Raw genomic sequence first — 13,017 nt, forward strand, 5'->3', positions numbered from 1 at the left:
CTTTAGCCTGCCATTCTCCTGTGTCCATGGGATTCTCCAGGCAAGAATACTGGAATGGGTTGCCATTACCTACTCCAGGGAATTTTTCCAACCTAGGGATTGAACCACTTCATCGTTGACATCTCCTGCATTGGCAAGCAGGTTCTTTACCACCAGCACTACCTGGGAAGCCCAGAGAATAAGCCCTTTTAAATAATAGAACTCTGGGAAAATGTATACATATGTATATGTAACAGTTCTGATTTGATTTGTTGATATCTCTATGAAATTATCCACAAAATTCTCAAGGTTCAAGATATGCAGACAGTAGAAATAAAAACTAAAGATTTATTTCTTATGGAACTTCTGATTTTTTGTTGCTAGTAGATTGATTCTGTTATTTTTATTTTTTTTAAATTTTATTTTATTTTTAAACTTTACAATATTGTATTAGTTTTGCCAAATATCGAAATGAATCAGCCACAGGTATACCCGCATTCCCCATCCTGAACCCTCCTCCCTCCTCCCTCCCCTCCCCTCCCTCTGGGTCGTCCCAGTGCACCAGCCCCAAGCATCCAGTACCGTGCATCGAACCTGGACTGGCGACTCATTTCATACATGATATTATACATGTTTCAATGCTATTCTCCCAAATTTCCCCACCCTCTCCCTCTCCCACAGAGTCCATAAGACTGATCTATACATCTGTGTCTCTTTTGCTGTCTCGCATACAGGGTTATTGTTACCATCTTTCTAAATTCCATATATATGCATTAGTATACTGTATTGGTGTTTTTCTTTCTGGCTTACTTCACTCTGTATAATAGGCTCCGGTTTCATCCATCTCATTAGAACTGATTCAAATGTATTCTTTTTAATGGCTGAGTAATACTCCATTGTGTATATGTACCACAGCTTTCTTATCCATTCATCTGCTGATGGGCATCTAGGTTGCTTCCATGTCCTGGCTGTTATAAACAGTGCTGCGATGAACATTGGGGTACACGTGTCTCTTTCCCTTCTGGTTTCCTCAGTGTGTATGCCCAGCAGTGGGATTGCTGGATCATAAGGCAGTTCTATTTCCAGTTTTTTAAGGAATCTCCACACTGTTCTCCATAGTGGCTGTACTAGTTTGCATTCCCACCAACAGTGTAAGAGAGTTCCCTTTTCTCCACACCCTCTCCAGCACTTATTACTTGTAGACTTTTGGATTGCAGCCATTCTGACTGGTGTGAAATGGTACCTCATAGTGGTTTTGATTTGCATTTCTCTGATAATGAGTGATGTTGAGCATCTTTTCATGTGTTTGTTAGCCATCTGTATGTCTTCTTTGGAGAAATGTCTATTTAGATCTTTGGCCCATTTTTTGATTGGGTCATTTATTTTTCTGGAGTTGAGCTGTAGGAGTTGCTTGTATATTTTTGAGATTAGTTGTTTGTCAGTTGCTTCATTTGCTATTATTTTCTCCCATTCTAAAGGCTGCCTTTTCACCTTGCTAATAGTTTCCTTTGATGTGCAGAAGCTTTTAAGTTTAATTAGGTCCCATTTGTTTATTTTTGCTTTTATTTCCAATATTCTGGGAGGTGGGTCATAGAGGATCCTGCTGTGATGTATGTCAGAGAGTGTTTTGCCTATGTTCTCCTCTAGGAGTTTTATAGTTTCTGGTCTTACGTTTAGATCTTTAATCCATTTTGAGTTTATTTTTGTGTAAGGTGTTAGAAAGTGTTCTAGTTTCATTCTTTTACAAGTGGTTGACCAGATTTCCCAGCACCACTTGTTAAAGAGATTGTCTTTAATCCATTGTATATTCTTGCCTCCTTTGTCAAAGATAAGGTATCCATATGTGTGTGGATTTATCTCTGGGCTTTCTATTTTGTTCCATTGATCAATATTTCTGTCTTTGTGCCAGTACCATACTGTCTTGATAACTGTAGCTTTGTAGTAGAGCCTGAAGTCAGGTAGGTTGATTCCTCCAGTTCCATTCTTCTTTCTCAAGATCACTTTGGCTATTCGAGGTTTTTTGTATTTCCATACAAATTGTGAAATTGTTTGTTCTAGCTCTGTGAAGAATACCGTTGGTAGCTTGATAGGGATTGCATTGAATCTATAAGTTGCTTTGGGTAGTATACTCATTTTCACTATATTGATTCTTCCAATCCATGAACATGGTATATTTCTCCATCTATTAGTGTCCTCTTTGATTTCTTTCACCAGTGTTTTATAGTTTTCTATATATAGGTCTTTAGTTTCTTTAGGTAGATATATTCCTAAGTATTTTATTCTTTTTGTTGCAATGGTGAATGGAATTGTTTCCTTAATTTCTCTATTTTCTCATTATTAGTGTATAGGAATGCAAGGGATTTCTGTGTGTTGATTTTATATCCGGCAACTTTACTATAATCATTGATTAGTTCTAGTAATTTTCTGGTGGAGTCTTTAGGGTTTTCTATGTAAAGGATCATGTCATCTGCAAACAGTGAGAGTTTTACTTCTTCTTTTCCAATTTGGATTCCTTTTATTTCTTTTTCTGCTCTGATTGCTGTGGTCAAAACTTCCAAAACTATGTAGAATGATTCTGTTATTTTTAACTCTTCTTTGGACCAGGGGATCTCAACCCGAAGACATTTGTCAATGTCTGACATTTTTGGTTGACAGTTTAGGGGTGCTTCTGGCCTCTAATGGGTAGAGTCCATGGCTACTGCTAAACATCCTACAATACACAGGACAGCCTCCCACCCCATAACAATGAAGTATTTAAACAAAAATGTCAATAGTGCCATGGTTGAAAAATGTATAGACTATATTCAATATAGAGCTTTTAAAGTTCAACTTCAAGCACCAGGGTTTCTCCCAGGATTGTTGCATGTTGTTAGTTCTTAATCCCTTCTGGATCTCTTCACAGGTTGGCATCGTGGGAAGAACAGGAGCTGGAAAAAGTTCTTTCATTGCTGCCCTCTTTAGATTGTCAGAGCCTGAAGGTAGAGTTTGGATTGATAAGATCTTGATAACCGAAATTGGACTTCATGATTTAAGGAAGAAAATGTCAATCATACCTCAAGTATGTACATCAGAATATTCTCACATGTTCTTTTAATCCAGTATCTAAGTTTAATTGCTTTTAATTTGATTGATTTTAAAAATGAATGAAACGGTTAATATTCCACCCCCTCCCCACCCCAGTAGAGCATATTTTTAACAGCAGGTATTTTCAACAGATACTTTAATCAGAAACCAGGTTTTGTTGTCTGTTCTTTTGGTTTGTATATATGTGATTTAATAACTTATCCAGATAGATTTCTAGACTCAAAACTTTGCCAGATGCCACAATCTTATCCACTGATAACACACAATTCTGAGAACAATATGATAAATGATTTAGCACTGGAACACAGGTTGTGTCTTACTGATGGAATTTTGCTATGGGAAATAAAGTTAACTTTTTAAAGATGATTATCTCAAAATGGATTAAAGATCTAAACGTAAGACCAAAAACTATAAAACTCCTAGAGGAAAACATAGGCAAAACACTCTCCCACATACATCACAGCAGGATCCTCTATGACCCACCTCCCAGAATATTGGAAATAAAAGCAAAAATAAACAAATGGGACCTAATTAAACTTAAAAGCTTCTGCACAACAAAGGAAACTATAAGCAAGGTGAAAAGACAGCCTTCAGAATGGGAGAAAATAATAGCAAATGAAGCAACTGACAACTAATTTCAAAAATATACAAGCAACTCCTACAGCTCAATTCCAGAAAAATAAATGACTCAATCTAAAAATGGGCCAAAGAACTAAATAGACATTTCTCCAAAGAAGACATACAGATGGCTAACAAACACATGAAAAGGTGCTCAACATCACTCATTATCAGAGAAATGCAAATCAAAACCACAGTGGGACACTATTTCACGCCAGTCAGAATGGCTGCTATCCAGAAGTCTACAAGCAATAAATGCTGGAGAGTATGTGGAGAAAAGGGAACCCTCCTACAATGTTGGTGGGAATGAATGCAAACTAGTACAGCCACTATGGAGAACAGTGTGGAGATTCCTTTAAAAACTGGAAATAGAAGAACTGCCTTATGACCCAGCAATCCCACTGCTGGGCATACACACTGAGGAAACCAGAATTGAAAGAGACACGTGTACCCCAATGTTCATCACAGCACTGTTTATAATAGCCAGGACTTGGAAACAACCTAGATGTCCATCAGTAGATGAATGGAAAAGAAAGCGGGGGTACATATACACAATGGAGTATTACTCAGCCATTAAAAAGAATACATTTGAATTAGTTCTAATGAGGTGGATGAAACTGGAGCCTATTATACAGAGTGAAGCAAGCCAGAAAGAAAAACACCAATACAGTATACTAACGCATATATATGGAATTTAGAAAGATGGTAACAATAACCCTGTATGCAAGACAGCAAAAGAGACACAGATGTATAGAACAGTCTTTTGGACTCTGTGAGAGAGGGAGAGGGTGGGGTCATTTGGGAGAATGGCATTGAAACATGTATAATATCATATAAGAAATGAATCACCATTCCAGGTTCAATGCAGGATACAGGATGCTTGGGGCTGGTACACTGGGATGACCCAGAGGTATGATATGGGGAGGGATTGGGAGGGGGGTTCAGGATGGGGAACATGTGTATACCCATGGCGGATTCATGTTGATGTAGGTCAAAACCAATACAATATTGTAATTAGCCTCCAATTAAAATAAATTTAAATTAAAAATAAATAAATAAATGTGATTATCTCCCTGCAGGGCTTTTTGTGAAACTGTGGGGCTTTAAGAATTACAGAGTGTGTGGATGCTTTGGGGAGACTTTAATAAATGAATGATTAATAAAAGATTTTAATGAGGCAAGCAAATCATTTCAGCATTCTTGCATTGAGAACCCAATGAACAGTATGAAAAGGCAAAAAGATATGACACTGAAAGATGAACCCCTCAGGTCAGTAGATTTCCAATATGCTACTGCAGAAGAGTGGAAGAATAGCTCCAGAAGGAATAAAGAGGCTGAACCAAAGTGGAAGCAACACCCAGTTGTGGATGTGTCTGGTGGTAAAAGTAAAGTCTGATGCTGTAAAGAACAGTATTGCATAGGAACCTGGAATGTTAGGTTCATGAATCAAGGTAAATTGGAAGTGGTCAAACAGGAGATGGCAAGAGTGAACATCAACATTTTAGAAATCAGTGAACTAAAATGGATGGGAATAGGTGAATTTAATTCAGATGAACATTATATCTACTGCTGTGGGCAAGAATCTCTTAGAAGACATGGAGTAGCCTTCATAATCAACAGAAGAGTCTGAAATGCAGTACTTGGTTGCAATCTCAAAAATGACAGAATGTTCTTGGTTTGTTTCCAAGGCAAACCATTCTACATCACAGTAATCCAAGTCTATGCCCTAATCACTAATGCTGAAGAAGGTGAAGCTGAATGGTTCTATGAAGACCTACAAGACTTTCTAGAACTAACACCAAAAAAAAAAAAAAAAAGTCCTTTTCATCAAAATCATTGCAGATGGTGGCTGCAGCCATGAAATTAAAAGACACTTGCTCCTTGGAAGAAAAACTATGACAAACCGAGACAGCATATTAAAAAGCAGAGACATCACTTTGCTGACAAAGGTCTGTATAGACAAAGTTATGGTTTTCCTAGTAGTCATGCACAGATATGAGAGTTGAACCGTAAAGAAGGATGAGTACTGAAGATTTGATGCTTTCAAACTGTGGTGCTGGAGAAGATGCTTGAGAGTCTCTTCAACAACAAGATCAAGCCAATCAATCTTAAAGGAAATCAACTCTGAATATTCATTGGAAGGACCGATGCCAAAATTGAAGCACCAATACTTTGGCCATTTGATATGAAGAACTGACTCTTTAGAAAAGACTTTGATGCTGGGAAAGATTGCAGGAAGGAGGAAAAGGGGTGACAGAGGATGAGATGGTTGGATGGCATCATTGACCCAGTGGACATGAGTTTGAGCAAACTCTGGGAGATAGTGAAGATAGTGAAAGCCTGGCGTGCTGCAGTCTATGGGATCGCAAAGAGTCAGACACAACTTAGTGACTGAACAACAACAGCAACAAGCAGGCAAGCAGTAAAGAATAGTGAAGAAGAATATGGGATATGGTATTCCATCTCTGTGCACCTCAATTTTCTCTCCCTTACAAGGCAGCTAACAAGTACCAACTCCTTGAACTATTGTGAGGACTTAATAGGTCTGTGTATGGAATGCTTCATATAAAACCAGTATCTGGCTGCTGTGATCATGGAAAGTTGAATTGACCATTTCTTCTTGGTCTCTGATTCTGTTTTCCTTTGTTCTGCTTCTTAAAGAAGTATAATTTTGAGGAAATATCTTGGCGATTCTCTAGAATGTAACAAAAGTAAATAAGTATAGATCAAAACAGGACGATATTTCTAGTGCTATGTCCTTCACTTGAACAGTATCAGTTTAGAAACAAGTTTATTTACTTATGTGTCATGGACTAATAAATGTCAGAAGATACTAAAAATCTTAGCCCTCCCCAGCCAAGAGTCCTTTCTCTTCACAACATCTTGCTGACTACAGAGATGGAGAAAGTCTGTTGACTTGATTACTTAAAGTTACTTGTCTGAGTGCAAAAAGCTTATATCCCCCTTCCCCAAAGGAGTAGGAAGCAGTGATGCTTGTACCTCAACACCCTGATTTAGGGAACCTAGGAAGCTGAGAGGAGATTCTGCAGAGGGGGAGCCCAAGGCTGTTTCTTTGAGTTGTCCCGCTCAGGTGAGCCAGGCCCACACCATCTTCCCTGGCTCCCTGCTCCCTGTGATCCTGGGAGCAGCAGTGAGCTTCTGGGATCATCTCTCTCTCTCTCTCTCTCTCTCTCTCTCTCTCTCTGTCTCTCTCCCCTCTAGGCTCATCCCTATCACTGTTGACCTTACCATGAGCAAGTCAGAATGGGGGGAGATGTGATAGCACCAAGGGCCTGCATAGGAGCTAGAGGCAGGGAAATGGTGTCAATAGAGCATCAATCCTGGAGTCATGGGGGGTAGCCGGAAGGTTTCAGAAACAAATACTATATTCTTAAGAAAGTACTCCTCAATTTGTGTTCAAAATTTCAGGAATAAGTAAAAACTGAAAGCACTTCCTAGATACTTTCCTTAAACAAAAGGGGGCTGAAGTGTATGCATCCTTTATGCTCATGATGTGAAGTAGTTATGTTCCCCAGAAAGAACACCGTGGAGTGATTACATTCAAGTAGTAGCTGCTTATCTAAAAGAACCTAAAAAATGGATTTCAAAACTTCTTTGGATGACACTGCACCTAGAGACCCTTATGCTGTTGGCACAAAGAAAAAATTTTTTTAATTTGTTTTTATTTTTATTTTTTTACTTTATAATATTGTATTGGTTTTGCCATACATGGAAGCAACCTAGATGTCCATCAGCAGATGAATGGATAAGAAAGCTGGGGTACATATACACAATGGATTATTACTCAGCCATTAAAAAGAATATATTTGAATTAGTTCTAATGAGGTTGAAGAGTTGAAGAGAGATTCCTTGCAAATTGAGTGTTTATGATTACAGACCAAGGGTTGGCACAGATCAGCACAGATCTGTTTATTATTAAACATTCATTTTTATATGTTATAGATTTTTGAAATATCAAGGCAAAGGTTAGGTATTTTTTTTAAATAGCCCACTCTGCTCTTTTGATATTTCTATTTCCTGAGTTTTCTCCAGTAGGTTAAAAGAGGTAAATCAGAGCTGTCTCTCTCTAAGACATCCCAAATTACCTGGCTTTCTTTCCCCTTTTTTCCTCATTGAGAACAAAACTCAGAACATGTGGATGTTCTATTACTAGACTCTAGACCAATGCAGTCAGAAGTCTTTGTTAAATCCCTTTGAACTGCTCCCTGGAGCTACCAAAAGAGAACTTTACAGGACTTATATTCATTTCTTTTGCTGGCAAACAATACTCTTTCTTCTGAATATGGATGATGATCAGTTCATTTAGAACTGCAGTTAAGTTCTACTGCAGATGTTTATTCTAGCTGCTGCTAAGTCTCTTCAGTTGTGTCTGACTCTTTGTGACCCCATGGACTGTAGTCTGCCAGGCTCCTCTGCCCATGGGATTCTCCAGGCAAGAATACTGGAGTGCCATTTCCTCCTCCAAGGGATCTTCCTGAGCCAGGGATTAAATTTGTTTAGAGGCTACAGGATTACAAAAAAAAAAAAAGAAGAAGAAGAAGCAAACTAAGATTTTAAAACAACTCTGGGTCCTTATTCTTGAAACAGGGAGATGAGCTGCACCTTAAAGGTTCTCAGATTAGAAATGAGGACAGAGCTTTTAGGACTCAAGGGAGCAGCAGCTATAGTTAGGCTTCATAAACATTAGTGGAGGGCAGTTTCCTGGTTTGGGACTGAAATCATTAAAACTGTTGTTCCGTATCTGCCCCATTTGTAACCACTTGTATGATTTTTGTCTGGGTCCCAGGCTGTTTTAAGCATCAGATTAGTGGGCAGGGCTTCTTTGTAAGATAATGAGAGTCTTATCTTCCAGGAGCATATAAAAAGGTCCAGTAAGACTGAGGTTTTCAGGCTTGCAGTTGTGTTGAGGGATTATTAATTTGCTACACTAAATGCTCTGATTCAGAGTGGCCATTTTTGTGTCACATGTCTAATATGAACTTACAGTAGTAAGAAGGGAAAAATTACTACTAAATATGGTATGAAGAGTTACATTTAAAAACTATCAACTTTATACCATGATGAAAAACAGGTTTGAAGCTAGTACTCCATTTAAAACGCTATATTGATGAAGAGCATTTGTTTCCCTGATTCTGCTGTGCCAGCTAACTCTTATTGTTGTTGTTCAGTTGTTATGTGCAACACTTTGCAACGTCATGGACTGTAGCACACCAGGCTCCTTTAACTGTTTAATTCTTATTAAATGAGACTTAATTGTGTACCTTCAGAAAGAATATACTTAGGCCAACAAATTTAGTGTATATATAAGCATTTTTTATGTTCTACTGTAAATCTCTACACTGAAGTGTTCTGCCTGTACACATCTTTATAATGATTATTTATAAGTTTATTTACTTCATTGCCTAGAGGTACTGTGGTACCTGATACTGTAATAATAATATCTGTTTTTATTACTTTGATCCTTATCTGCCCTTGCATATGTGTCTCCTGTGAGCACTTTTACAGTCAGTTCCACAATTCATGTTTTAATAGATAATTCTTTTTATTCAATAAGCTTTGATGAAAATTTTACTGATTTTGAGATATATATTTGGCATGTAGAACAAAGGGAAATACTCTTATTTACTAAACTCTGTTCTTCCATATACTACAGCTAAATGAGCATGCATAATCTCCCCAAATAGCCTTTTAAACTGGCAGTATAGATGTAAGTGGGTGCCCATATTGCAATGGGAAATGCTTAAATTTAATTTTTAGTTTTAGTTGCTCAGTCTCAGCAAGGAGAGATAAGAAAGCCTTCCTCACTGATCAGTGCAAAGAAATAGAGGAAAACAATAGAATGGGAAAGACTAGAGATCTCTTCAAGAAAATTAGAGATACTGAGGGAACATTTCATGCAAAGATGGGCACAATAAAGGACAGAAATGGTAGGGACCTAACAGAAGCAGAAGATATTAAGAAGAGGTGGCAAGAATACACAGAAGAACTATACAAAAAAGATCTTCATGACACAAATAATCACAATGGTGTGATATCCCACCTAGAGCCAGACATCATGGTGTGAAGTTAAGTGGACCTTAGGAAGCATCATTATGAACGAAGTTAGTGGAGGTGATGGATGGAATTCCAGTTGAGCTATTTCAAATCCTAAAAGATGATGCTGTTAGAGTGCTGCACTCAATATGCCAACAAATTTGGAAAACTCAGCAGTGGCCACAGGACTGGAAAAGGTCAGTTTTCATTCAAATTCAAAGAAAGGCAATGACAAAGAATGTTCATACTACTGCACAATTGCACTCATCTCACATGCTAGCAAAGTAATGCTCAAAATTCTCCAAGTCAGGCTTTGACAGTAAGTAAACTGTGAAATTATAGATGTTCAAGCTGGATTTAGAAAAGGCAGAGGAACCAGAGATCAAATGCCAGCATCTGTTGGATCATTGAAAAAGCAAAAGAGTTCCAGAAAAACATCTGCTTTATTGACTATGCCAAAACCTTTCATTGTGTGGATCACAACAAACTCTGGAAAATTCTTAAAGAAATGGGAATACCAGACCACCTTACTAGCCTCCAGAGAAATCTGTATGCAGGTCAGGAAGCAACAGTTAGAACTGGACATGGAACAACAGATTGGTTCCAAATCAGGAAAGGAGTATGTCAAGGTTATATATTGTCACCCTGCTTATTTAACTTATATGCAGAGTATATCATGAAAAATGCTGGGCTGGATGAAGCACAAGCTGGAATGAAGATTGCCAGGAGAAATATCAATAACCTCAGATATGCAGATGACACCACCCTTAGGGCAGAAAGCAAAGAAGAGCTAAAGCAGCCCTTGATGAAAGTGAAAAAGGAGAGTGAAAAAGTTGGCTTAAAATTCAACATTCAGAAAACTAAGATCATGACATCTGATCCTATCACTTCATGACAAATAGATGGGGAAACAATGGAAACAGTGAGAGACTTTATTTTTGGGGCTCCAGAATCACTGCAGATGGTGATTACAGCCATGAAACTAAAAGACACTTTCTCCTTGAAAGAAAAGCTATGACCAACCTAGACAGCATATTAAAAAGCAGAGACATGACTTTGCCAACAAAGGTCTGTCTAGTCAAAGCTATGGTTTTTCCAGTGATTATGTATAGATGTGAAAGTTGGAGTATAAAGAAATCTGAACATAGAAGAATTGATGCTTTTAAACTGTGGTGTTGTAGATGACTCTTGAGAGTCCCTTGGACTGCAAGGACATCAAACCAGTCCATCCTAAAGGAAATCAGTCCTGGATATTCATTGGAAAGAAGCTGGAACTCCAATACTTTGGCCACCTGATGTGAAGAGTTGACTTATTTGAAAAGACCCTGATGCTGGGAAAGATTGAAGGCAGGAAGAGAAGGGGATGACAGAGGATGAGATGGTTGGATTGCATCACTGACTCGATGGACATGAGTTTGAGTAAGCTCTGGTAGTTGGTGAAGGACAGGGAAGCCTGGTGTTTTGCAGCAGTCCATGAGGTCACAAAGAGTTGGACATGACTGAGTGATTGAACTGAATTGAACTGATTTGCAACCTTACTATTAATGATTGTAGTAAATTTTGCTTTTTTTTTTTTGCATTTTAAATATGTTCTCTAAAAATTGGAATGAAATGAAAAGAGATTGCAGTAATAACATTCTATATTTTGTTGTATTTAGGACCCTATTGTGTTCACTGGAACAATGAGGAAAAATCTGGATCCCTTTAATAAGCATACAGATGAGGAACTATGGAATGTCTTAGAAGAGGTAATTTATTAAATATGATAAACTTGTTAGCATCAATATCTCATGTGTGTACATTTAAAAGCATTGTAGGTAATTAAGTGAGCTTAACAGTTTAATTGACTTCATTTACCTCCTAGAAGAACATTGATGACATGGATGTACTTAAAATATGTTTATGATGCAACAAGTAAATACGAAAACCAACAGTATAATTCATCATTTCCATTTTACCTTTTTCCCTAGAACCCAAAGCAATTAGATACATTACATTTCTTGCCCTTCTGTTCAGTTCAGTTCAGTTGCTCAGTCGTGTCTGACTCTTTGCAACCCCATGAATCACAGGAGGCCAGGCCTCCCTGTCCATCACCAACTCCTGGAGTTCACTCAAACTCATGTCCATTGAATCAGTGATGCCATCCAGCCATCTCATCCTCTGTCGTCCCCTTCTCCTCCTGCCCCCAATCCCTCCCAGCATCAGGGTCTTTTCAAATGAGTCAACTCTTCGCATGAGGTGGCCAAAGTATTGGAGTTTCAGCTTCAACATCAGTCCTTCCAATGAACACTCAGGACTGATCTCCTTTAGGATGGACTGGTTGGATCTCCTTGCAGTCCAAGGGACTCTCAGGAGTCTTCCCCAACACCACAGTTCAAAAGCATCAATTCTTCGGCACTCAGCTTTCTTCACAGTCCAACTCTCACATCCATACATGACCATTGGAAAAACCATAGCCTTGACTAGATGGATTTTTGTTGGCAAAGTAATATCTCTGCTTTTGAATATGCTATCTAGGTTGGTCATAACTTTCCTTCCAAGGAGTAAGCGTCTTTTAATTTCATGGCTGCAGTCACCATCTGCAGTGATTTTGGAGCCCCAAAAAACAAAGTCTGACACTGTTTCCACTGTTTTCCCATCTATTTCCCATGAAGTGTTGGGGCCAGATGCCATGATCTTAGTTTTCTGAATGTTGAGCTTTAAGCCAACTTTTTCACTTTCCTCTTTTTTGCCCTTAGTAGAACACTAAACCAGGTGGTAAAATTATGTGTTCAAATTCTCCTAGTGACCTAGTGAATTAATTACCTTAATTTGCAACATTTATTTTTATTCCTTTGATCTTAGGAAATATCTACTATATGGCAATATCAGTTGTTTTTCATTGTTAACAGAAAGATAAATGAGATCATGCGAGTAACATGGTATGAAATTTCATAAGAAAGAGTTTATCAAAGGTATATTATACATTTGAAAAGTGATAATTATTTGTTAGCAGCTGCATCATTCAATGCTGCAGAGCATATGCTGGTCACAGAACTCTGGAGCTTTTGCTGAGGCTTTGTACTAAGTTCATTTCTAGAGGATTTTCTATTATTTATGTCATATTTCTCTTTGGCCCACTACTTTGGATCTCCTCGGTCTTGCATGAAAAGGGTTTTGACTGTTAAGGTGCTCTTTTTTTTTTTTTAAATGTTAATTATTTTTGTGGATTTTCCCTAATTTTGCAAATTTATTCTAAGGTACTGATGGCAGAAACTCTACCTATACTTCTAAATAATAGGC

The 13,017-nt window shown here is 38.0% G+C and overlaps 1 protein-coding gene across 1 annotated transcript in view; it reads left to right on the forward strand.

The window, feature by feature from the left end:
- Nucleotides 1-13,017, forward strand: part of LOC101906567 (ATP-binding cassette sub-family C member 4-like) — a 378,587-nt gene that overhangs the window by 297,792 nt on the left and 67,778 nt on the right. The window contains 2 exon segments of the mRNA XM_025000155.2: nt 2,882-3,037; nt 11,394-11,483. Of these exon segments, the coding sequence (XP_024855923.2) occupies nt 2,882-3,037; nt 11,394-11,483 (246 nt within the window).

The sequence above is a fragment of the Bos taurus genome, chromosome 12 (assembly GCF_002263795.3).
Source record: "Bos taurus isolate L1 Dominette 01449 registration number 42190680 breed Hereford chromosome 12, ARS-UCD2.0, whole genome shotgun sequence".
In the NCBI taxonomy this organism is placed as follows: Eukaryota; Metazoa; Chordata; class Mammalia; order Artiodactyla; family Bovidae; genus Bos; species Bos taurus.